General features: G+C 36.3%; 1 protein-coding gene across 3 annotated transcripts in view; it reads right to left on the reverse strand.

The window, feature by feature from the left end:
• Positions 1–890: 890 nt before the first annotated feature.
• LOC122800061 (Kv channel-interacting protein 1) overlaps positions 891–23,480 on the reverse strand; it is a 1,177,177-nt gene continuing 1,154,587 nt past the window's right edge. For all 3 annotated transcript variants that reach the window (XM_044069553.1, XM_044069552.1, XM_044069551.1), the window contains exons 7-8: positions 14,852–14,914; positions 891–3,036 (exon numbers count right to left, since the gene is read on the reverse strand). In XM_044069553.1, the coding sequence (XP_043925488.1) occupies positions 2,989–3,036; positions 14,852–14,914 (111 nt within the window). In that variant the 3' untranslated portion in view covers positions 891–2,988. The remainder of the gene's footprint in view (positions 3,037–14,851; positions 14,915–23,480) is intronic.

Raw genomic sequence — 23,480 nt, forward strand, 5'->3', positions numbered from 1 at the left:
TTCCTAATTCCACACCTTTCAGTTTTCTAATTTTATGAGTGGGAGACTCCCTATGTCTTTTATTCCACCAAAATATTTGTAGTTTTGAAAACGTCCAGCCTTAGATCTAGATTTATGATTGACAGGAGAAACAGAAAAGGGGAAGCAAACACTAAAGCAACTAATTCATATGCTCTAAATGACTGTAAACGCATTGCTGTTCTGGCTAAATGTTCTTACTAAACATATAACAATGCTCACATTTGTTAGAATAATGACTCTTTCTAAAACAAACAAACAAAAAAAAAAACACTCTGTAAGTGAAGATCTTCTGGAAGAATTTGATGCCCATATGAGCATCTCATCAGGTACAAGACCATAATGGAGAACAGCAGTGGCAACTATATTTTACTTTCTGATTCCATTTATCTTGTTTAAAATAGTGCAACACTTGCATGGTTTTTATACAGTCAGTGAAGACAATTTTAAAGATTTCCATTCAACATAATCCTCTTTCCTTCTTAGTGGAGAACAGAAATCACTGTATCGCCCCAGAGTTTGCAGTTTTCAAAATTATTCCTTGAGATCACAGAATCAAAAAAGGGTAATCTTTTCAAAGGTACTTATAGGATCAATATTTCTTATATGTGGCAGCTTGTAAGTTTTACTTTAAGATTTGATTTCATGTCAGTTTGTTGGAAAACAACATAAAACAGATTAGAGATTAAATTTAAGACAAACCAACAGAAATTTACAAGATAGTTATATCTGAATAAGAATGTTCCTTTTCTTTCTTTTTTTTAATGTTTAAAGTGTTAAACCAAGAACATGAAGTAAATTTTGTTCTGCCGCAGATCACTTGTCCATTCTGTAATCAGTCTGCTGTAGGAATATTGATTGAGTTACACTGATTGTGTTATTAATACGCATTTTATTATGGTTGATAATGAAAATGAACAGTACTTTAATCCGCTTTCCAGTATAAACAATAAAACAGACTTAACGCAGACAAAGCATTAATCTCCTCAGCTAAAGCAACAGCAAATTGAAGACAACAGCTACTAAGACTGAAACGAGACTCAGGAATGACTGATTATTTCTACAGACAAATCTAGTTGCCATTAGAACATCAGGCTATGTGCAACCACAATGCAGAGACTGGAATTTAAAAATGGGGGAGGGTATATATATATATATATATATATATATATATATATATATATATATATATTTTTTTTAGAGAGACTTCAGGGTTAAGCTGCTATTATACAAAAAATTGTGATTTCAGTCACTTGTACTGTTACACGCCATTTTGGACCATTTAAGTCCTGACATATTTGGCAGACAGCTAAAGTCAGACTTTTCAGAACATAACAATCACATGGTAACTTAATTTAAAATATATTTAATATATAAAATAAGCAAGAAGGTTATAAGGGGCTTTCATTATTCACTGTGCTTTGATACTGAAGAAAGATGATAAGGAAAGAAGATAAGCCCAAAATGTTTGTTTTACGTCTGGTTTTAAAAATGAATGCATCTTAAATATGATGCTGAGGGACAATTATTTAAGTATTTTTTTATGAAATTCAGCCCATCTGAGATGAATTAGTTTCTGATTCAGATATGCAGGCTGAAAACTGTAATAAGGAATGAGTTTATATGTTTAGTTGGATTGCAGGTATTGGAATTTGATGATACTATATAACTCATGTTTGTTTCAGCTTAGGTATCTTCCCTTACATTGACAATGTAGTTATTCAGGGAAATACTCATGAATATGTGTACACCACTACAAATTAAAAATGTGTTTTATTAATCCTCATGCTATAATTAATCATCATAATATAATGATATTATCCTTAAAGGATATCAGTAATAATTCAGAATGATTTATCATATACCATTTTCAATACTGTGTTTATTGTATATTTTGCCGTACTTAATCACAGGAATAGAAATATTTCTTAGCAGTGGGATCCTGCTTCTGAATCTGGAAGAGTAATATAAAGGCAAATATTTGCTCAAGAGACTGCACTGGGAAAATGGCTGGGACTGAGGTTAGAACTAGGGCAATGTGAGAAAAATGACAATTGAATATTAGCATTTTGTTTGGCAACCACTTCTAAAAGAAATGGTAGTATAAATCTGGCAGCTGATTTTATGATTTAAAAGAACTGGCCAGAAAATTTAACCAGGCAAACATAAACAGATAACTGTGAAATAGCTGAAATAGACAACATAAGTAATGGACAAGTTGTACAATTATATGTAGAAGTAACAAGGCATCAACATATAAACATTTTGATTCAGAACACAAAATTAGATAGAACCTAAAATATGGAAGCAACAAATTATGAGTGGTATAAATCTATGCACAAGGAAGTAGAAACTGATAATCATGTTAGCCTGATTCTGACTAATTACAATGTATTTATTTATGTGCTTGCTTGTTTCCATTGACAGGGCTGGTCTCATAAGGTCTGAGGCCTATATTCAGGAGTGACCTGAGGTGGCATTTATACAGATATGGGTAAATTTGGCCAGGACACCTGGTATATTCATTATAATAACAAGCAGAAGTGATTTATTTCATTCAGTAACTGGAGGCATTGAGTTTCAGGTCATGGAAGCTGCAGGCCAGCGAGCTGATGGCATTGTGCTTTATAGCGTTGCTTTGCAGGAGCCCTATTCATGACTAGCAGAATGTGTCAGGTGTACAAATGTCATAACAAGAAATCCTTGTCCCTTTAAACCCCAGTAAAATGTAGCATGCTTTATAAAATCCAGTATGCCATACATAACGCATGGTGTCTTAAAAAAGCAGCCACATTCAGTGTCCATTTGTAGCTGTCATACAAAACATCCCTTTGTGAGTGCTTTCAGGCATCTGTAAACTCTCTTAGAAATAAAGGAGACTGTCGAACATTAGTACTGCAGTGACACACACAGTTCATTGACTTAGATTGGCTTAGTTCCTATTGTCACTGGCTGAATTTCTTCAGAACATTACATGACATTCTCAAAGAGTTGCAAAGATCGCATAATGTTTTCATCCTATAAAACAAGAAAAAAAAAAAAAAGAAGAAACTGTTTAGGTATCAGTGCAGAAAGTGCTGGCAAAATGCTCTGACTTGCAAATCCTGTGGTTTCTAGACTCAGAATAAGCACCAGTGCAATGCATCAACATATTAGAAAATAATCTCAAACAAATGTATTTATTTATTTTGTGTACCTTTCAACATTTCAAGCCATCTTCTGTAGTTAACATTTGGTAAATTATTACATGATTGCACATTTAAGACAGTAAAACAAATAATGACACTATATATTGGGTACCTTTCTCATGACTTGAAATAGAGTATGCCTATCTACTACATGATGAGTTGTTGACTAAATCACTTACTCTATGTGTTAGTGTAAATGGAAACTTCATGATGTCAGTAGCATAAAGCCAGCAGGCCAAACAGACATACCCAGCTAAACACCTTCTATTTGGCACGTAAAGTACAGTAATGCACTGTAGAAGTAAACGGGAAACCTTAAGTGCATAAGGACATGCAAAGAGAGAACTACATGTAGTGGCAATGCACAGTATAAACTCTAAGCCAAAAGACACTTGTCAGACAGACAGACACAATCACTGGTGGGGGGTTGGCATAATGATTAAGGTGTTTACTTCACAGGTACAAGGTACAGACCTGCTGTCAGTTTCTCTCGGGCAAATGATCATGACACCTTCTGGGTCCTGCCTCCTACTTATTCTTACTACATCACTTCACTGTCCCAAGACCCAGCCATAAATATAATCTGTATATAGTTTACTACAAACTGCAGGTTTGTAAGAGTAATGACATAGTTCTGATCTCACACTGAACAGGATGTTAAGGGGGATTATAAACTGACTGTGATGCATAGTGGGATGAAGTCTTGACTATGACCCAGAGGACCCAAGTTTAACTAGCGGCTTGCATGCCAGAACAGCCAGGCAAGGGAGGGTGGGAGTGAGAAGCTTACAATGGGTTTGCCATCCTGGGAGAAGGAAATGGTGGTCCATGCCCATCAAATTGCTCCTGTGCAAATGGAGGTTTCCATGACAATAAAAACTATGAGGCCATCAAGCTGCCCTGGTGTAGAGGGATAAAGCCCTGACTATAGGCCAGGAGACCTGAGTTCAAATAAAAACCTAGGTTAATGCTAGTTCTGGTGTAGGGAGAATACTCATTTCAATCTCCTGGAGGAGGGGCAATGCTCCAATAGTTTCTGAATAGCTGAATAATGATTTTGAGAGTATCTAGTTTAATTTCCCCACAGGATAATTCAAAGCACTCTCAGCTAAAGACGACAGACCACTGTAACTGGCTTAAAATTTTTAGTCAAGATTTGTTTGGAAGCAAACAGCATCAATTTTCATGTAACTGTAGCTACACGAATAGTGTTTCTGTTCCTTATCTTGTCTGTTTTGGGTGGAGTATTTTGCAAAGTGTCAGCTTGTGGCATCCTTCTTTAAGGTATCTTACCCTCAGACCACTGGCTCCTAATTCAGAACTGCTTTTCCAGAAGAGTTTACATAGCTGCACTTTACAAACTTTACTTTTTCATTTTTGTAAGGGGGAAAACTGTCTATAAAACTTTTGTGGTATGCCATGAAGTATAATATTTCTTCTTCATGTTGGAAATTGTACATCTAAATACATTTTTTTCACAGTAGTCTGCTGAGTGTGTGTTTAACAAGCTAAAATCATATCAATATGTGATATTTTTACGATGATTAGTAGTCATGTAGAATTTATGTTTCTACCTGCAGGAAAGTATCAAACATTCCTAGCATGCTTTTGTTTTGTAGCACAAAGTAAAGCAAGAAAAAAAAAACAATAATGAAAAAGAAAGGAAAATATGAATAATTGAAAAAAAACCATATCCTACTATGGTGTAGTGCAATGCAAAGAAAGAAGCTTTACAAATTGTCTGTTCTCATAAATTACAGTAATGCAGTGCTGCTTTTTAATATAATTCAGCTCTCCAGATATAGTTTATAAATATTCTTCATTATGCAGGCAGTTTCTTTGTTGCTGATCTATCATGACACCATGTGTCATGTATAATACTGTGATACCATTAACATGCAAGGCATTCTTCATTAGAGAATTGCAGGTGGAGGATGTGATGCAGAAGTGAATGATTGATAGGTGGAGCTCTAAATCTGCAAAGAGAGATGAAATTTAAGCTGCGCATGCAAACTCATTCAGTAAAGGGTCCATTGTTGCAGCTCAGACTGCATTACTATGTTGTTTACCATAACATTATAGCGTGCAGCCAGCCCCTGTATTACAGATCGCACCTTTCTTTGCACAGGGAATGGTAGCATACAGTGGCTTCAGTCTGTCCGTGTAGGTCATATGATGAAGGCCTTGAATTTTCTTGGTGAGAAACATCTGAGGTCTCCCCAGCTGCTTCAGGTGTCTGGTGAGGTACATACAGAAGGGAGCATTGTACTCTATTATTGGTTTGATGAGGGATGCTATTCCCTTACTTATGAGATGGACAACATAGAAGGCCTTCCTCACCACTGTGGACACATGATGATCGAAGTTAAGGCTACTATCAACCTGCGTTCCCAAGTCTCTCACCACGGAGTTTGAACTTAGGGGGGTATTGTTAATGTTATAATTTGCTGGAACTTCACCTTTAACGAAGGGGATGATAATGCATTTTTTGCATTACGTTTGAGTCCGTGACTTTGGCACCAATCATTTGTTGTAAGCCCTTTTTGTAGTATAGTGACATTGTTTTGGGACCTGCGGTAGTGGTGCTGCGGTAGCGTTGTTGCCTCACAGCAAGACGTTGTCCCGTTTGATTCTCAGCTAGAGCGTCTTCTGTGTGGAGGCATGCGTGAATGAGCATGCCTTCGTTGAAGGTTGTGCATCAGGGCGGGTAACTCAGCATGTAAATATCCACTACCAAACATTAGCGGACCGGAGTTCCGCTGTGGTGACCCCTAACCGGGATAAGCCGAAAGACACAACAAGTGACATTGTTTTGGGATTCAGTGATTGCACCCAATTTGCAGTCATCAGCGAACTTGGTAAACCACATGCCATTTATCTTTGCCTGAACTTCTGAGAAATAGATTCCAAACAGAAGTGGACCCAGCACAGATAAACACTACTAGCAACATTACTGCTTGTAGAGGTGGAATCCCCTACTTTGACTGTATGTGTTCTATCGGTGAGCCAGGTGGCTACCCATTTAATGACGTATGGGTTTATTCCCAGCTGGGTGAGTTTAAAGATGATGCCTGAGTGGGGGATAGTGTCAAAGGCCTTGACTAAGTCGAGATAGGCAGTATGCACTGTTTTGCCTTCATCCAAGGCTTTGCTGATATTTTCAAAGAAATCCACCAAGTTTAACAAGTATGATCTGCCTCTAATGAAACCAAATTGTGTCGGGTCAAGAGTTTGAAGGTCCCCTATATCCTTGTTGATTAGGTCTGTGATGATTTTTTCCATGGCCTTACAGATAAGCTGGTTAGGCTTATGGGTCTGTAATTACTTGGGGTGGTTAAGGGACCTCCTTTGTGCAAAGGAATCACAGTTGCAGTTTTTCATTCGGGTGGGACAAAGCCAGTACTTAGACTGTGGTTATAGAAAGTACCCAAAGGTTCTGCCAGCTCCTGTTTTAGATTGTTTAGTAAGCAGCCTGGGATGTTGTCCAGTCCCATACGGTCTGTGTTTTTGGCTTTGGAGAGGCCAGTTATAACATGCTCATTGGAAATACTAGGGAGAGGACTGTTGACATGTTTCTGCTTGGTGGTATGCGTTACTTCTCACTAGATGTACATGCTCATTTATGATGCATTTGATGTTTGGTTGAATTATCATATCTTTGGCAGGACTGGAGTTTTACCCCCAAGACTTCCTCTAAAAGGGTGCTGAGATCTATCAAATTTATAAAATGGAATGATAATAATAATAACAATAATAAGGAGGATGATAATGATAATACAACTATTACTAATAATAATAATAATATCATATATGTCCTATTACTACTAATAATAATATCATATATGTCCTACTACTACTAATAATATCATATATGTCCTATTACTAATAATAATATCATATATGTCCTACTACTACTAATAATATCATATATGTCCTATTACTACTAATAATAATATCATATATGTCCTACTACTACTAATAATATCATATATGTCCTACTACTACTACTAATAATAATAATATCATATATGTCCTATTACTAATAATAATATCATATATGTCCTACTACTAATAATATCATATATGTCCTACTACTACTACTAATAATATCATATATGTCCTACTACTAATAATAATATCATATATGTCCTATTACTACTAATAATAATATCATATATGTCCTACTACTACTAATAATATCATATATGTCCTATTACTAATAATAATATCATATATGTCCTACTACTACTACTACTAATAATATCATATATGTCCTACTACTAAATCCGAAAAACAAATGCTTGGTGCTGATACCCCAACCAGAGAACAACGATTGACAAGCCACAAAAACAAAAGAACTCTGGAACGGTGCTGTTATGTATCCAAAAATTTTAATAAAACTCTGCCATAAAAAACATACAAACTTCTGAGAGGTAAAGCTTCGGGTGTTAACCCTTCATCAGACAAAGGTAAAATGGTGCAGAACACAATTTAAATAAGAACACACCCAATGAACAATTAGTGAAATCAATTCAGTAAAAAACCCGCCTATTTTTTAAGGTGGGTTTAATAGGAACAACATCATTGAGCCCTGGATTTCTATGTGCCATGAAGTCTAGGATCTTCCTTGACTCTATCCGTTCTGTGTAGTGTTTTATATCACCTCCCCTCTTGTTAAGCCTTACATTGACTATGGCCCTAAAAGTAAAACAATGTGTAGGATGTTCACTAACATGTCTGAACAAAGCATTATGTGTGTCCTTGTTTCTTATACTAGAAAGATGTTGCAATATTCTAACTTTGAACATATTATTCGTCTTGCCCATGTAAAAACATGGGCAAGACTTACAATTAGCCAGATACACTATATCCTTAGTCCTGCAAGTGGCTTTAGCTTTCAACATATGGGTCCTATTAGTAACAGGATGTATAAAAGAAACATCTTGAGAAATATAAGGGCAGGCCTTGCATCTACCACAAGGCTTGCTGCCTACAGATAAAGCAGGGGTATAAGATAAACTAACATGTTCCCCACATAGAATGTCTTTTAGACTCTTATTCTTCCTATATCCAAATACTGGAGTCGACCCTACTATGGTGTTGATTCTATTATCACTAGTAAGGATGTTCCAGTTGTCCCTTATAATTCCAGTGATATCTTTTATATCACTACTATAAGTGAACATAACCTTACATCTAGCGTCCTGTTTCATTTCTCTTGAAGGTATAGCTAAGTCCCTAGCAGGCCTAGATAACCAGGGCTTATATTTATGACCCCTTTTATCTCTATGCTTCTCTATAACATCTTTGACCATTGTTTCATTATACCCCCTCTCTACAAAAAGACCCTTCAAACTCTCCAATTCATTGTTGAAACAAATATCATCCGTGCAGTTCCTAGATAACCTGGCTAGCTGTCCTTGTACTATGTTGGGAAAAGTGTATCGTGGATGCATACTATCAAAAGTTAAAAACGTATTTTTCCAACACTCCTTCCTATACAGACTGGTAGAAAAACCTTGTAAAGTCTGTCCTATTGTGACATCTAAAAAGTCTATCTCAGTATAGGATGTTACTTCCGTAAACTTAAAGAAATCTGTTGTGGAGTGTAGAAAATCAATAAATAATTTAAGGGAGATGGTATCACCCTTCCACAAAATAAAAACATCATCCACAAAGCATTTATAAAAGCCAATATATGGCTTCCATTCTCTATTGTTAAAAATGTACAAATTCTCCCAATAGGCTAGTACCAGGTTAGCATAGGTATTCGCACAGGGTGTGCCCATGGCTACACCCTGTGCTTGCCTATATGTCTGTTCTAGACCCAAAATACATTATTTTCCAAAACTAACCTAAGTATAGTTGTAACCTGTTTAATATGATGATCTAGGGCTCCATTTTCTCTCAACAATGTATCAATAGCCATTATGCCATAATCATTGTGTATAACCGTGAAAAGGCTCTGTACGTCCAGTGTAACCATGAGATAATGTGAATCATGAGGGGCCCTAACTAACCCTCCAAGTGCCTTCAAAAAATCTCCTGTGTCTGTTAGTATATTTTCCATTTTATTAACATATGGCCTAAGTGTGGTTTCTAACCATATAGAGGCATTTTCTGTGACCCATTTTCTACCTGATACTATGGGTCGTATTGGGGGTCTGTCAAAGATTTATGTATCTTAGGCAGGCCTTTGAAGAGTGGTATAACAACCCCTTCCATTCTAAGAAAATTGTATAACTCTTCACTTATGACCATGTCATCCAAGAGTTCTTCCAAGGTCTTGTGGACTTTCTCTATCATATGTTTCACCATTAAAGGGTTCATTAATCTATAGGTGTGTGTGTCAGATAGTAACTGGCTTAGTTTGTTGTGATATACCAATGTATCCATCACAACTATGGCCCCTCATTTATCAGCCATCTTAATGGTAATATCTCTATTATCACATAAATTTTGGAGGGCTTGTCTCTGTAATGCAGTTAAATTATAATATTTCTGAGTACTACCATTATGAAAGTATGCCATAAGGTCCCTTTCACAGGCATTAATAAACAGTTGTAAAGATGGTGTCAATGGAGGAACAAACGTGCTAGGCTGTCTAAGTGTGGAACTACTATTAACAACATTGCCAAACATATTTCTAAGAGACACTCCCCTGCAAAAAAGCATGAGATCCATGACTACATCTTGATAATTGCAAGTCCTGCTCGGGACAAATGACAAACCCTTGTTCAACACATATAACTCCTCAGCATTCAAAACATATGAGGACAAATTATATACAATGTTATCATTGTCGCAGTTACCACAAGTAGTCACTCTAATGTTCTCCGCTTCCCCACATAGAATGTCTTTTAGACTCTTATTCTTCCTATATCCAAATACTGGAGTCGGCCCTACTATGGTGTTGATTCTATCATCACTAGTAAGAATGTTCCAGTTCCTCCATTGACACCATCTTTACAACTGTTTATTAATGCCTGTGAAAGGGACCTTATGGCATACTTTCATAATGGTAGTACTCAGAAATATTATAATTTAACTGCATTACAGAGACAAGCCCTCCAAAATTTATGTGATAATAGAGATATTACCATTAAGATGGCTGATAAAGGAGGGTCCATAGTTGTGATGGATACATTGGTATATCACAACAAACTAAGCCAGTTACTATCTGACACACACACCTATAGATTAATGAACCCTTTAATGGTGAAACATATGATAGAGAAAGTCCACAAGACCTTGGAAGAACTCTTGGATGACATGGTCATAAGTGAAGAGTTATACAATTTTCTTAGAATGGAAGGGGTTGTTATACCACTCTTCAAAGGCCTGTCCTAAGATACATAAATCTTTGACAGACCCCCCCGATACAACCCATAGTATCAGGTAGAAAATGGGTCACAGAAAATGCCCCTATATGGTTAGAAACCACACTTAGGCCATATGTTAATAAAATGGAAAATATACTAACAGACACAGGAGATTTTTTGAAGGCACTTGGAGGGTTAGTTAGGGCCCCTCATGATTCACATTATCTCATGGTTACACTGGACGTACAGAGCCTTTTCACGGTTATACACAATGATTATGGCATAATGGCTATTGATACATTGTTGAGAGAAAATGGAGCCCTAGATCATCATATAAAACAGGTTACAACTATACTTAGGTTAGTTTTGGAAAATAATGTATTTTTGGGTCTAGAACAGACATATAGGCAAGCACAGGGTGTAGCCATGGGCACACCCTGTGCGAATACCTATGCTAACCTGGTACTAGCCTATTGGGAGAATTTGTACATTTTTAACAATAGAGAATGGAAGCCATATATTGGCTTTTATAAACGCTTTGTGGATGATGTTTTTATTTTGTGGAAGGGTGATACCATCTCCCTTAAATTATTTATTGATTTTCTACACTCCACAACAGATTTCTTTAAGTTTACGGAAGTAACATCCTATACTGAGATAGACTTTTTAGATGTCACAATAGGACAGACTTTATAAGGTTTTTCTACCAGTCTGTATAGGAAGGAGTGTTGGAAAAATACGTTTTTAACTTTTGATAGTATGCATCCACGATACACTTTTCCCAACATAGTACAAGGACAGCTAGCCTGGTTATCTAGGAACTGCACGGATGATATTTGTTTCAACAATGAATTGGAGAGTTTGAAGGGTCTTTTTGTAGAGAGGGGGTATAATGAAACCATGGTCAAAGATGTTATAGAGAAGCATAGAGATAAAAGGGGTCATAAATATAAGCCCTGGTTATCTAGGCCTGCTAGGGACTTAGCTATACCTTCAAGAGAAATGAAACAGGACGCTAGATTTAAGGTTATGTTCACTTATAGTAGTGATATAAAAGATATCACTGGAATTATAAGGGACAACTGGAACATCCTTACTAGTGATGATAGAATCAACACCATAGTAGTGCCGACTCCAGTATTTGGATATAGGAAGAATAAGAGTCTAAAAGACATTCTATGTGGGGAACATGTTAGCTTATCTTATACCCCTGCTTTATCTGTAGGCAGCAAGCCTTGTGGTAGATGCAAGGCCTGCCCTTATATTTCTCAAGATGTTTCTTTTATACATCCTGTTACTAATAGGACCCATATGTTGAAAGCTAAAGCCACTTGCAGGATATAGTGTATCTGGCTAATTGTAAGTCTTGCCCATGTTTTTACGTGGGCAAGACGAATAATATGTTCAAAGTTAGAATATTGCAACATCTTTTTAGTATAAGAAACAAGGACACACATAATGCTTTGTTCAGACATGTTAGTGAACATCCTACACATTGTTTTACTTTTAGGGCCATAGTCAATGTAAGGCTTAACAAGAGGGGAGGTGATATAAAACACTACACAGAACAGATAGAGTCAAGGAAGATCCTAGAGTTCATTGTACATAGAAATCCAGGGCTCAATGATGTTGTTCCTATTAAACCCACCTTAAAAAATAGGCGGGTTTTTTACTGAATTGATTTCACTAATTGTTCATTGGGTGTGTTCTTATTTAAATTGTGTTCTGCACCATTTTACCTTTGTCTGATGAAGGGTTAACACCCGAAAGCGGTTACCTCTCAGAAGTTTGTATGTTTTTTATGGCAGAGTTTTTTTTAAAATTTTTGGATACATAACAGCACCGTTCCAGGGTTCTTTTGTTTTTATGTCCTACTACTACTAATAATAATATCATATATGTCCTCCTACTAATAATGATATCATATATGTCCTCCTCCTACTAATAATAATATCATATATGTCCTACTACTACTACTACTACTAATAATATCATATATGTCCTACTATTACTAATAATAATAATAATATCATATATGTCCTATTACTAGTAATAATAATATCATATATGTCCTACTACTACTAATAATATCATATATGTCCTATTACTAATAAAAATATCATATATGTCCTACTACTAATAATAATATCATATATGTCATATTACTAATAATAATATCATATATGTCCTACTACTACTAATAATAATAATATCATATATGTCCTACTACTACTAATAATATCATATATGTCCTATTACTAATAATAATATCATATATGTCCTACTACTACTAATAATAATATCATATATGTCCTACTACTAATAATAATAATATCATATATGTCCTACTACTACTAATAATATCATATATGTCCTATTACTACTACTAATAATATCATATATGTCCTACTACTACTAATAATATCATATATGTCCTATTACTAATAATATTATCATATATGTCCTACTACTACTAATAATGATATCATATATGTCCTCCTCCTACTAATAATATCATATATGTCCTACTACTACTAATAATATCATATATGTCCTACTACTACTAATAATAATAACATATATGTCCTATTACTAATAATAATAATATCATATATGTCCTACTACTAATAATAATATCATATATGTCCTATTACTAATAATAATAATATCATATATGTCCTACTACTAATAATATCATATATGTCCTGTTACTAATAATAATAATATCATATATGTCCTATTACTACTAATAATAATATCATATATGTCCTATTACTAATAATAATAATATCATATATGTCCTACTACTAATAATAATATCATATATGTCCTATTACTAATAATAATATCATATATGTCCTACTACTGCTAATAATATCATATATGTCCTGTTACTAATAATAATATCATATATGTCCTACTACTAATAATAATATCATATATGTCCTACTACTACTACTACTAATAATAATATCATATATCTCCTACTACTACTACTAATAATATCATATATGTCACTAATGTGAAGGGGCAAGAACTACTGCTAATCAATATCAGAACATATACTGGAGTCTTTAATTATTTTCCTCTCTGAAATTGTGACTGATTAGCGGGGAACACATATTTCCTTGTGGTTTATGAAATGCCAAATAAATTTCTGCAATAGCAAAAACAGGAACACAGGACAATAATGCTTCAAGATGCTACTTTAGTCTATGTAACATTTCTTTCTTTATTATACTTTATTAATTCCTTAAACAGAGAATTTGGGGGAGATATGCTCCAGAAGAAGAGAAAAATAAAAAGGTATCATAGCTACTAATAAATATTTCTGTTTCTGCAGTGATTGGATTTCAGCTATAATGTGCTAATCGAGCAAGACGGATAACTTGCATATATCTTTGAATGAAGCCTTGCAGTTTGTAAGGATATTATGTATACCAAAATGTTCCATCAGAGGGTAACAGTTGAGATTCTATAGTGGGACAAATGTATAAACTATAAATATCCTTTAGGCATAACTATAGTAGCATAGTCATTTTTATAGCATGATAATGCTGTATGTATGGTACTTATGGGGCTGATAAAAAATGCCAGTGGCATGGAGTAGGGCCTGCTGTATGAAACAAATTTACACATTACTGTACATTATGAAAATGCCAAAAGGTAGTCAAAGAATGCATTTAAAAAAATAAAGATTTAGCATCAGTTTGCACTACTATACTATAAACAGTATAAGAACAGGTATATTTCTATCCAGAGGAGAGCACAGGCTCATATACTGTGACTGCATACTAAACATTAATGACGTAACTAATGAAGAGGTTCCTGCTGGCAAACAACTTTACATTTCAGTGTTTCATGTACAAATTCAGTGCCTGCTGCCCTTGTAGAATAAACTGGCCATGTTACATTTAAAAATATATTGGTAAGCTGGTAATATTACACTAGGGAATTGTTGTGAAACTGGCAGCAGGTTCATACTTACTAAGTATCTCATCCAAAGGAGGACACACTTCCACCCTAAAAGGGGCGCTGCAATATCAGCACTCCACCTACATTGTGTCGACCCCATAGCCTTCTGCATCAAAGGCAAGTATGCTACCCATTGTGCTACTAGCACTGGTTTTAAAATTCATAGCACAAACACTGATGATGACCATTTGTTAAACAAAACAGTTACACATTGAAAACAGTTATATGAATACATATTGTTATGTTGACATACTTTAAACATATCTTAGGTTTGCACATCAAATTACCTCTACCCAACTGCTAGCAAAGTGTGAGAAGTGGCAGATGAAATGAACATACTATACTTACTTCCTGACATGATTCAATAAATTCATCAAAGGTGACAACTCCATCTTTGTTCTTGTCCATTTTCTGTAAATAGAAAAGAAAACATAAACATTTCTTCATTATTCAGTTCTAGGCTTACATAAAATTCCTTTTCAGATAATATCTGTGCAAATTTGATTCTGGTTAGGCCCGTTAGACAAAGATAAACTGTGGACAATAAGATAGTGAAATAACACACATAAACAGAATGGGATGTTTACACACAAGCAATGAGAATATTATTTGCTCAGCCTTGTATTATTTTATTTTATTTTACTTTACATTTGTTTACCAGGAAAGTCTGACTGGATATGGTTGCCTATTTCCAGCAGAGATCCAGGGAGAAAAGCTCCATACATTATGTTAAACTATCAATTTACACAATTTTAGAAAAGAGATATACAATATTTTAGAAAAGAATATACAAAATTTGTTAGACAACCTCACAAGAGTATGAGAGGTTCAGGAAGAAATATAAATATACAAGACATAGCTATGCATAAGAACATTCATCAGACGAGTAACTTAATACATAATAGCATTAACTAAGGTATAATTTGTATTGCATGGGGTTATATATGTTTGAAACTATAGCAAGCTGTAGTGTGATTCTGGATAGAAGGAGGTGTTGGAGACAGAGTGAGGGTTTGAAAGAATTAGCCCGGGTCAGAGCATGTACATATTCAGCACTTGGTGAGGTAGGATTTTAGTTGATTTTTAAAACTATCTTTGCTATTATTTGTTCATTACATCATTGCAACCATTGTTGGTGACACTCCGCCTATTTCAAAACATATGATGTGAAAGACACATGGATATTCCTGAAAATATTAAAGAATTGCTCTTGTATATAAAATTATGTTACTGATCACACATGGACTTTCCTTACTTATTATTGCTGTAATTTGCTTCAGTCAATAAGGCACATAATACAAGTTTACATTTTTGCCTGGCTTAGTGCTGTGCTGAAACACCTGATCACAGATTACTAGTAACTGATTGTGAGATGTGTGAACATCACAATGCAAATTCCACTCAGAAATCCTGTATTCAAAGGAAGAATGGAAAATAACTGTTAGGCATGCTGAGCATTCTAAATACTGGTCAGTAGATGGCAGAGTTTACTTTGTATTTTACAGCAGAAAGGCAGCGAAACAAAGGCAGTTTTCTTACAATGAAATCAGTCATTCAATTTGCATTGCTTTAATAACCAGCATTATAAATTATCTTAGCAAATGTTGCTGGAAATATTTAAGATGTTCACACAAAATATCCACAAATGCATTTTAAAATTCCTTTATTTGCTGTTAAGTATCTTCACAAGCCTTTATTACTGCACTGAGATACAAAAGCACACCAACTTTTTGGAAGGGCTGCTGATGTGACACACATCTGTATACCCACTCTCCATTGTCCTTCTGGCTTCAGAATTGCACTTCTCTAACAGAATGGTCTCAGGTGAAGAACTGCCTGATCTGATTCATAACTATATGTGTCTGAATACATTTTTGTCATATTAGCAAGTTTTCCTGCTTCAGCTTTTAATGACGAATGTGTCTTTATCATGTATTGTTTGGGAAACTTACTGTTTATTTGCAGTCCCAAACAAAAATTGTTGGGAGCACTGACACAGGAAAGTTACCAGATTCCTCTAGTTGATGTTTCACTGCACTGGCGGTGGGGCTGAATAGGCCAGACACTAACTACATTGCTGAGCTGGAGATGGTGAGCTTTACTTTTACTTTCTAACTTCTTCTCCACGTTTGTGCAACCTCAAGTTTGTGCAACCTCAGAGTAGGTAGTGGAGAAGGGCGCTTGACCCCCTGCAAAAAAATAATTGTTTTATTTTATTTGTGACCTCAATTTCCACAGTCTTTGAAAGTTTTGATTTAGACTAATTGTATGTCAACTAAACAACATAACGTTATTCAAATTAGATACATATCATGATTTTCTTGACTATTTTTTTAACTACAGTACAAAAGTGTTATTTAACCTTTACAAAGTGATAGTTTCACCTTATGGTTTCATAGATGTAGCACACAGACTGAAATTTCTATACAGACATCACTGCAGTTTTAAAATATATTCAGACATAGTAGTTGCTGCCTTGTGGCCACGGGTAATGGTGATGCTGTTATTAGTAACAGGCTCTCCATCAAAGAAGATTTAAGCTGTGTACAGCAGGATGTCTCATGCAAAGTTTGTAGTAGTGTTAGCGAAAACCAGGTGGAGTTGTAGATTAATATATCTTCTGAATGTATCTTAAACCACATTGGTCATTTTTGTTTGACTGTAAATGAGATTTTATATATATATATATATATATATATATATATATATATATATATACATATATATATATATATATATATATATATATATATATATATATATATATATACATACACACACATATATATATATATATATATATATATATATATACACATATATATATATATATATTTGTATATATAAAATATACTGATTTTCATCAAATGACCACCCCAAAAGTTGAAGTTCATACCACTGACACACTACTATGCATGTACCAAGCAACAATCCTGGTACATGTAAATTTAAAACATAAAAATAAAGCCCCACTACATCCCCATGTGGGGGCTGCACCCCCACATCCCTGCTAATTATATATACTAACTCCAAGATCAGATAATATTGGCGAAAGGGAACATTCCCCCTACCCAAATATTGTTTGTTCTTGCAGACTGTCAACCATCTGCTTAGTTGCTGATATTTTGTTGACTAAACAGATGTCAACCAACTATAGAGTCAACAATATTTAGCTCTCTTAGTTCTTATATATATATATATATATATATATTATCACATTTCTGAAAATCACTCAGTTGAGTGATGACTTCATTGAAAAAAAAAAACCCCAGTGCAAATGAAAACAACAGCTATGCAAAATGATGAAAACAGTTATGTCGACACGTCCATATTTGACACTGGTGACATTACCCAATGTACCTTGCAGTCCAGTGATTTTCAACTAACATTTTACTGAGCCCCCCCCACACCCCTTGCTACTTATATATACAAACTCCAAAATGGCACTACAGTGAGGAAAAGGGTACATTTCCTAATCCCCTTTGTACTGTGATCGCCAAGCAGAACATCAACATGCACACTAGCATTCACTGCTATGGACTCGACCATTTTCTGTTTGGGGTTATGTGAACTGGAAAACAGCCTTTTGACTATCCCAGTTCGAGTGACTGCCATCCGAAATTGTGGGTCTATATTACATAAATGAACGATCAAAATGTTGAGTACAACATACTCGACACACTTTGATCGCTCGTTTATGTAATCGAACCCTACAAACCTTGAAAAATATAAAATCGAAAGATTTTGTTTGTCCGACACCTTCCCTATACTAACATACAGCACACACACATACAAACAATGCATACAAACCCCTACACACTCACATCATTCAAACACTTAAATACATACACAAACCACACATACTTTTAAAATAAAGTGGGGGGCTTTGCCTCCTCACACTCCCCAATGTAGGGGTGCTGTGCCCCCCACACCCCCCTAACTAAATACACCAACTCCGAGATTTCTGTACATTGGGGAAAGGGCAATTTCCCAGTAATCGCAAAGAAGCAATTACTGGGAAATTGCCCTTTCCCCAATGCGCAGCGATCTCGAAGTTGGTATATTAAAGAAAGTAGCCTCTTACATAGCCATTCCTAACAGTGTAGCATGTTTACGTCACATGCTACACTGACTAGAAAGGCTGACCAAAAATTTCAGAAGTCCAAATTTCAACATTTGGTGTCTCTGATTACATGAACGATCGATCAAAGTGTGCCGAGTATCTTGTACTCAACATTTTGATCGGTCATCAATGTAATACAGACCCGAAATTGTGATAGTAAACTTATATATATATATATATATATATATATATATATATATATATAATTTTATTTTTATTTATCCTTTGTTGATCCGGTTAGTCCCACTAGGCTAGTAGCCTCTTTTTCAGTGGGGACCCAGGGTGGTATTTATACTACTAGGGGAAATTTGGCCAAGGCATTGAAGACCATCCCTTTCTCGTGATTGTCACTTGTGGTGTTGTTTGTACACAAGTACATGTGCACAGCCTGTTCCTAGTGTGGACGTGGCTGGGAGGACAGAGTACAACATGGAATAGCAGCAAAATGGAGTAGAGGTGAATGCCAGCTTGGAAACAGTAAGCATCATAACAGTAAAAGATTCAGAGGAAGCTTTTCAAAGAGTGCTGTTTGAATGGACTGAAGAAACAGCTGGAGAGGGGTGTATCATTACAACCCTCTAATCAGGAGAGTTGCAGGATGATATACTTCAAGAAATGATTAACTAAAGTGAGGTGGAGAATGAAGTTTTGTGCAGGGACATTATGGAAAAAATAGATGAAGAAGATGTAGAAGCAATGCCGGAAAGAAGCATCGGAGAGGCAAAGAAGATGTACATTGGGCCAGTATTAGCCACACACCCTGTCAAGTCTGTGAGCAATAAGTACTGATCCGGTACATCTGGCTGTCAAAGGATCCATCAGATCACACATGCACTCTCATGTTTGTGAACAACAAGTACTGGTAAAACCCTCCATACATGTGGGTGTCTGACTTAAAATGCACCTTCTTGGACTACATGAAGAAATACATGAGGGAACTCTCAGACTATGTGTCCAAGGCTGGTATGAGACTAGCAATGAGCAGCATTCTACCTTTCCAAAAATGATGCCATAATAAGAGCAAAAAGTAATTGACTTCAACAATTGGCTTAGCTTTTAGTGTCATTCCAAGGCGGGTCCAATATTGGTCAGCCAGGGAGGATATGACTGACAAACTACATTGCTTTGCCGATGGCCTGAATATGTCTCCCCCTAGAGTTTTGATTATTGGCAATGATTTTGTCCAACCCCATAATGCCTTTTTAGGCAATGTCAACCTGATAAACCTATCAACATAATGGAGCAAGCAAAAGAAAATAAGAAGGTGTTACTGATCAATGCTAGGTACCTAAATGAAACACTTACTCCCTCCTGACCCTGGAGAATGTAGACATCTGTGTAATGACTGAGACATAGTTTAAAATGGCAGAGAGCACTCCAGCTGTCAAGACAATAATGCCTTCCACATGTTTAGACCAGCTGTTGTGCAGGAGGGGGGAAAAAGATGGAGTTGTCTCAGTATTCATCTAGAAGAGACTGACATCAAGGCTGGTAAAGCAGCATGATGCATGTCCAAATAACCATCCGATTGGTCCCATACAATATATCATATATAGTTATAGAACTCCATCTCTGACCCAAGAAACTCACAACACCTATCTACATCAACTGGAATTACTCAGTAATAAACCCAATACCATTTTGCTAGGTAATCTAAACTATCCACCTATAGACTGAGAAACCTATACTACCACTATTGCTTAAGCATACAGATTCATGGACTTTGCCAATAGAAATGTCCAGGAACAATTAGTCAGCGTACCCACTAGGGGGGATAACATCTTGGATCTTGTCCTTACTAATAAAGGGACATCCTGCACCAACCCTTTCATATTTTCTTCACTTGTTAGGTCTGACCATGAAGCTGTCTCCTTTGAAATAAAATTGAAAAAAGAAATCCCTTCCACCCAAATTTAAAACTTTCTTTAACACAAGCTACCTACTCCAAAGTGATACACTGGCAAATTTCAAATCCCCAACAAAATACTGAATATGTGGAAACACACACCACCACACTATACCAGCATGTAAACGGCTACATAGATGCAGCTATACCCCGTAGGAACAAGTGCAGGACAAACCCTATAAACAAAGTCCCATGGTGGAACCATAATATCAACAAGCTTTACAAGAAAAATGTGGAGAATTTTGACCAAAAGCAAGAGAAGTGATTGGTAGTGCCTTGATCATCATAGTTCTCAACCTCTTAGCGCAAGAAATCTGGACAGAGCCATAAATAATGGGGTACAAAGGCCCAAAAATAGGGACACTTTTTAAATATTGCTCTTAGAAACTTAGAAAGTTGATAGAATAACAGGTTTTGCATTAGCATGTATGTTTTGAAGGGGTTGAAGTCTGAAACTTAAATGCCTGTCATTATTTTTTGATTTCAATCCTCAAGTGATTTGCTACAAAACTACAATTTTATGAGAAACATACCAACATTCTGAGGCAAAATTCTGGATGTTCTGCAAAAATCTGTACAGTTGAGAGGTATGCCTGAAATAAACAAACAAGTCAGGAGCTTAAAATTGACCAAAGCCAAGTTTGAGGCTAAAATAGCCATGCAAGCCAAAGACAATCACAGGGACTTTTTAAGTTATATTTGTAATCTCAGAAGCACTATGCAGCAATGCACTGAGCAGACTGTTAACAATGTTACCTACACTGAAGCTGAAGATATAACAAACCTACTGGCTGATAAATTCACCTCAAACTTTACCCCTCTATCCAACAAGAAATACCTGGATCTATCTCATCTCCAGTTATTACATAAAACCAAGTCCTAAAAGTGCTAGCAAACTAAAAATGCTACATTGATTGGTCCTGACAATATCCATGGATGCATCTTAAATGCTGTTCAACCTCAGCCTCCATACAGGCTTTGTGCAAAGCAAATGGAGAACAGCTACAGTCATTAGGGAGGACCTACCACTGACCCAGGCAACTACAGACCAGTATGTCTGACCAGCTTCATATGCAAAGCCATGCAAAGACTTATCATAGAACTAATCAATAAGGATATAGGGAACCTCCAACACTGGATCTGCTTCAATTTGGATTCATCAAGGGCAGGACATGCTTACTCAAACTGGTTTACTTTTTTGGAAAGGTCACCCATGCAATAGATGAAAATAAAATGGTACACACCACATACTTCAATCTGGCCAAAGCTTTTGGCACAAGCCCCCACTCAGGCATACAAGAAAATCTAAATAAACTGGGAATAATTTCTATTTCACCCACTGGATTGCCAACTGGCCCACGGATAGCATGCATGAGATCAAAACAGGGGAAGGTACCTTCACAAAGAGACCATCCCCCAGTGGAGTCCACCAAGGTTCAGTCCTGGGACCTCTCCTGCTTGGCAGCTACTTCTCTGAAGTAAAAGCCACTACCAAAGGGTCTGCAGATAACTGCAAGCTAGGAGCAGTCACCAAATCCCCAAATGATTTAGGCATCCTGCTAGAAGTTTTTTCCAAACAAATAACTGGTGCAGAATCATGCACTGAAACTAAATGCCAAAAAAAAAGAGCATTATAATATCCTTTTGGAAGTCATCTACTCTGAGGAAATACCATATTGAAAATACACCCCTAAGAGTTGACCCAGTTGTACGGGATTTGGGAATTTATGTAAGCAGTGATGTGACTTTTGACCAGCATATGTCCACTGTTATAAGAAAGCCCTATATTACAAAATTTATAAACAAAGGGATTGCATCTAGATCTAGAGATGTCATTGTCTCCCTTTACTCAGCCCTCATTATAGGTTCATAGGTTCATAGGTAGGTACTAGTTTATTGGCCCTAGGGCCTATATAAGCCTAGCCAAATGGTACCCTGGCTTTTGCCACCCAAGAAAATTATTTTCCTGTGCCCCTGCCAAGCAGAGCCACAGAAGTCATCCCCGGGGTGAATTTCCTATCTCCCATCCAATCATCAAGATTTTCCTTGAATAGTGCTAATAAGGAGCTTTGTTTGATACAGATAGGTAGTTTGTTCCAGAGTATGGGAAGTCTCTGGGACAGGAATCTGTCTCTCCAGCATGTTCTGTTTATTGTGGTGACAAGGGTTAGGTCCCTAGAGCGTGTATCTTGGAGGGATTGGGATTTCTTTAAGTGGAGCATGTCCAACAGCTCTGGGTTTGACATAGCTTTGTATGTTAGGCAGTGATCGCCTCTGAGTAGGCAATATGCAACGGAGTAAAGCTGGAGTTTTTTGAGATGGTCTGTGTAGGGCATCTGTTTGAAGCCAGTAATCCTCTTTGTGAGGTATTTCTGTGGCCTTTCCAGTTGTTGTAGATGTCTTGTTAGGTACATTCCAAAAGGGGCATTGTACTCTATAATGGGTCTAATGAGTGATGAGTAGATGGGAACAATTACCTCTTTTTTCCTGGATGAGAAACCTTTTGTGATGAGGTATGCCATGTAGAAGGATTTCCTGACTACTGTGGTGATGTGAGTATCAAAGGAGAGACTACTGTCCACCTGTGTCCCAAGGTCTCTTATCACACTTTTGGTGTTAAGTAGACTACCGCCTATGTGGTAGTTCATGGGTACAGAGTTTTTACCAAAAAATTAGGCCAGTCATTGAATATAATGCTTCCTGTGGCATGTATCTGTCCATACACAGGCAACAACTGGAATGCCCACAGAGATACCTTATTGAAAGGATACAAGACCTAAGCAATATGCCTTATATGGGCAACCTCAAAGCCCTGTCACTATACTTGGTATCATACAGACTGTTAAGAGGTAACCTGTGCCTGGCATGCAAGGCATCCTCTGACCCAGTACTGATGGCCCTACTGCACATCAGCAAGTCAAACGGCATCAGAAATACTTGCTCCAGGG

Source organism: Protopterus annectens, chromosome 4.part0, assembly GCF_019279795.1.
Source record: "Protopterus annectens isolate FY-2018-M chromosome 4.part0, PAN1.0, whole genome shotgun sequence".
In the NCBI taxonomy this organism is placed as follows: domain Eukaryota; kingdom Metazoa; phylum Chordata; order Ceratodontiformes; family Protopteridae; genus Protopterus; species Protopterus annectens.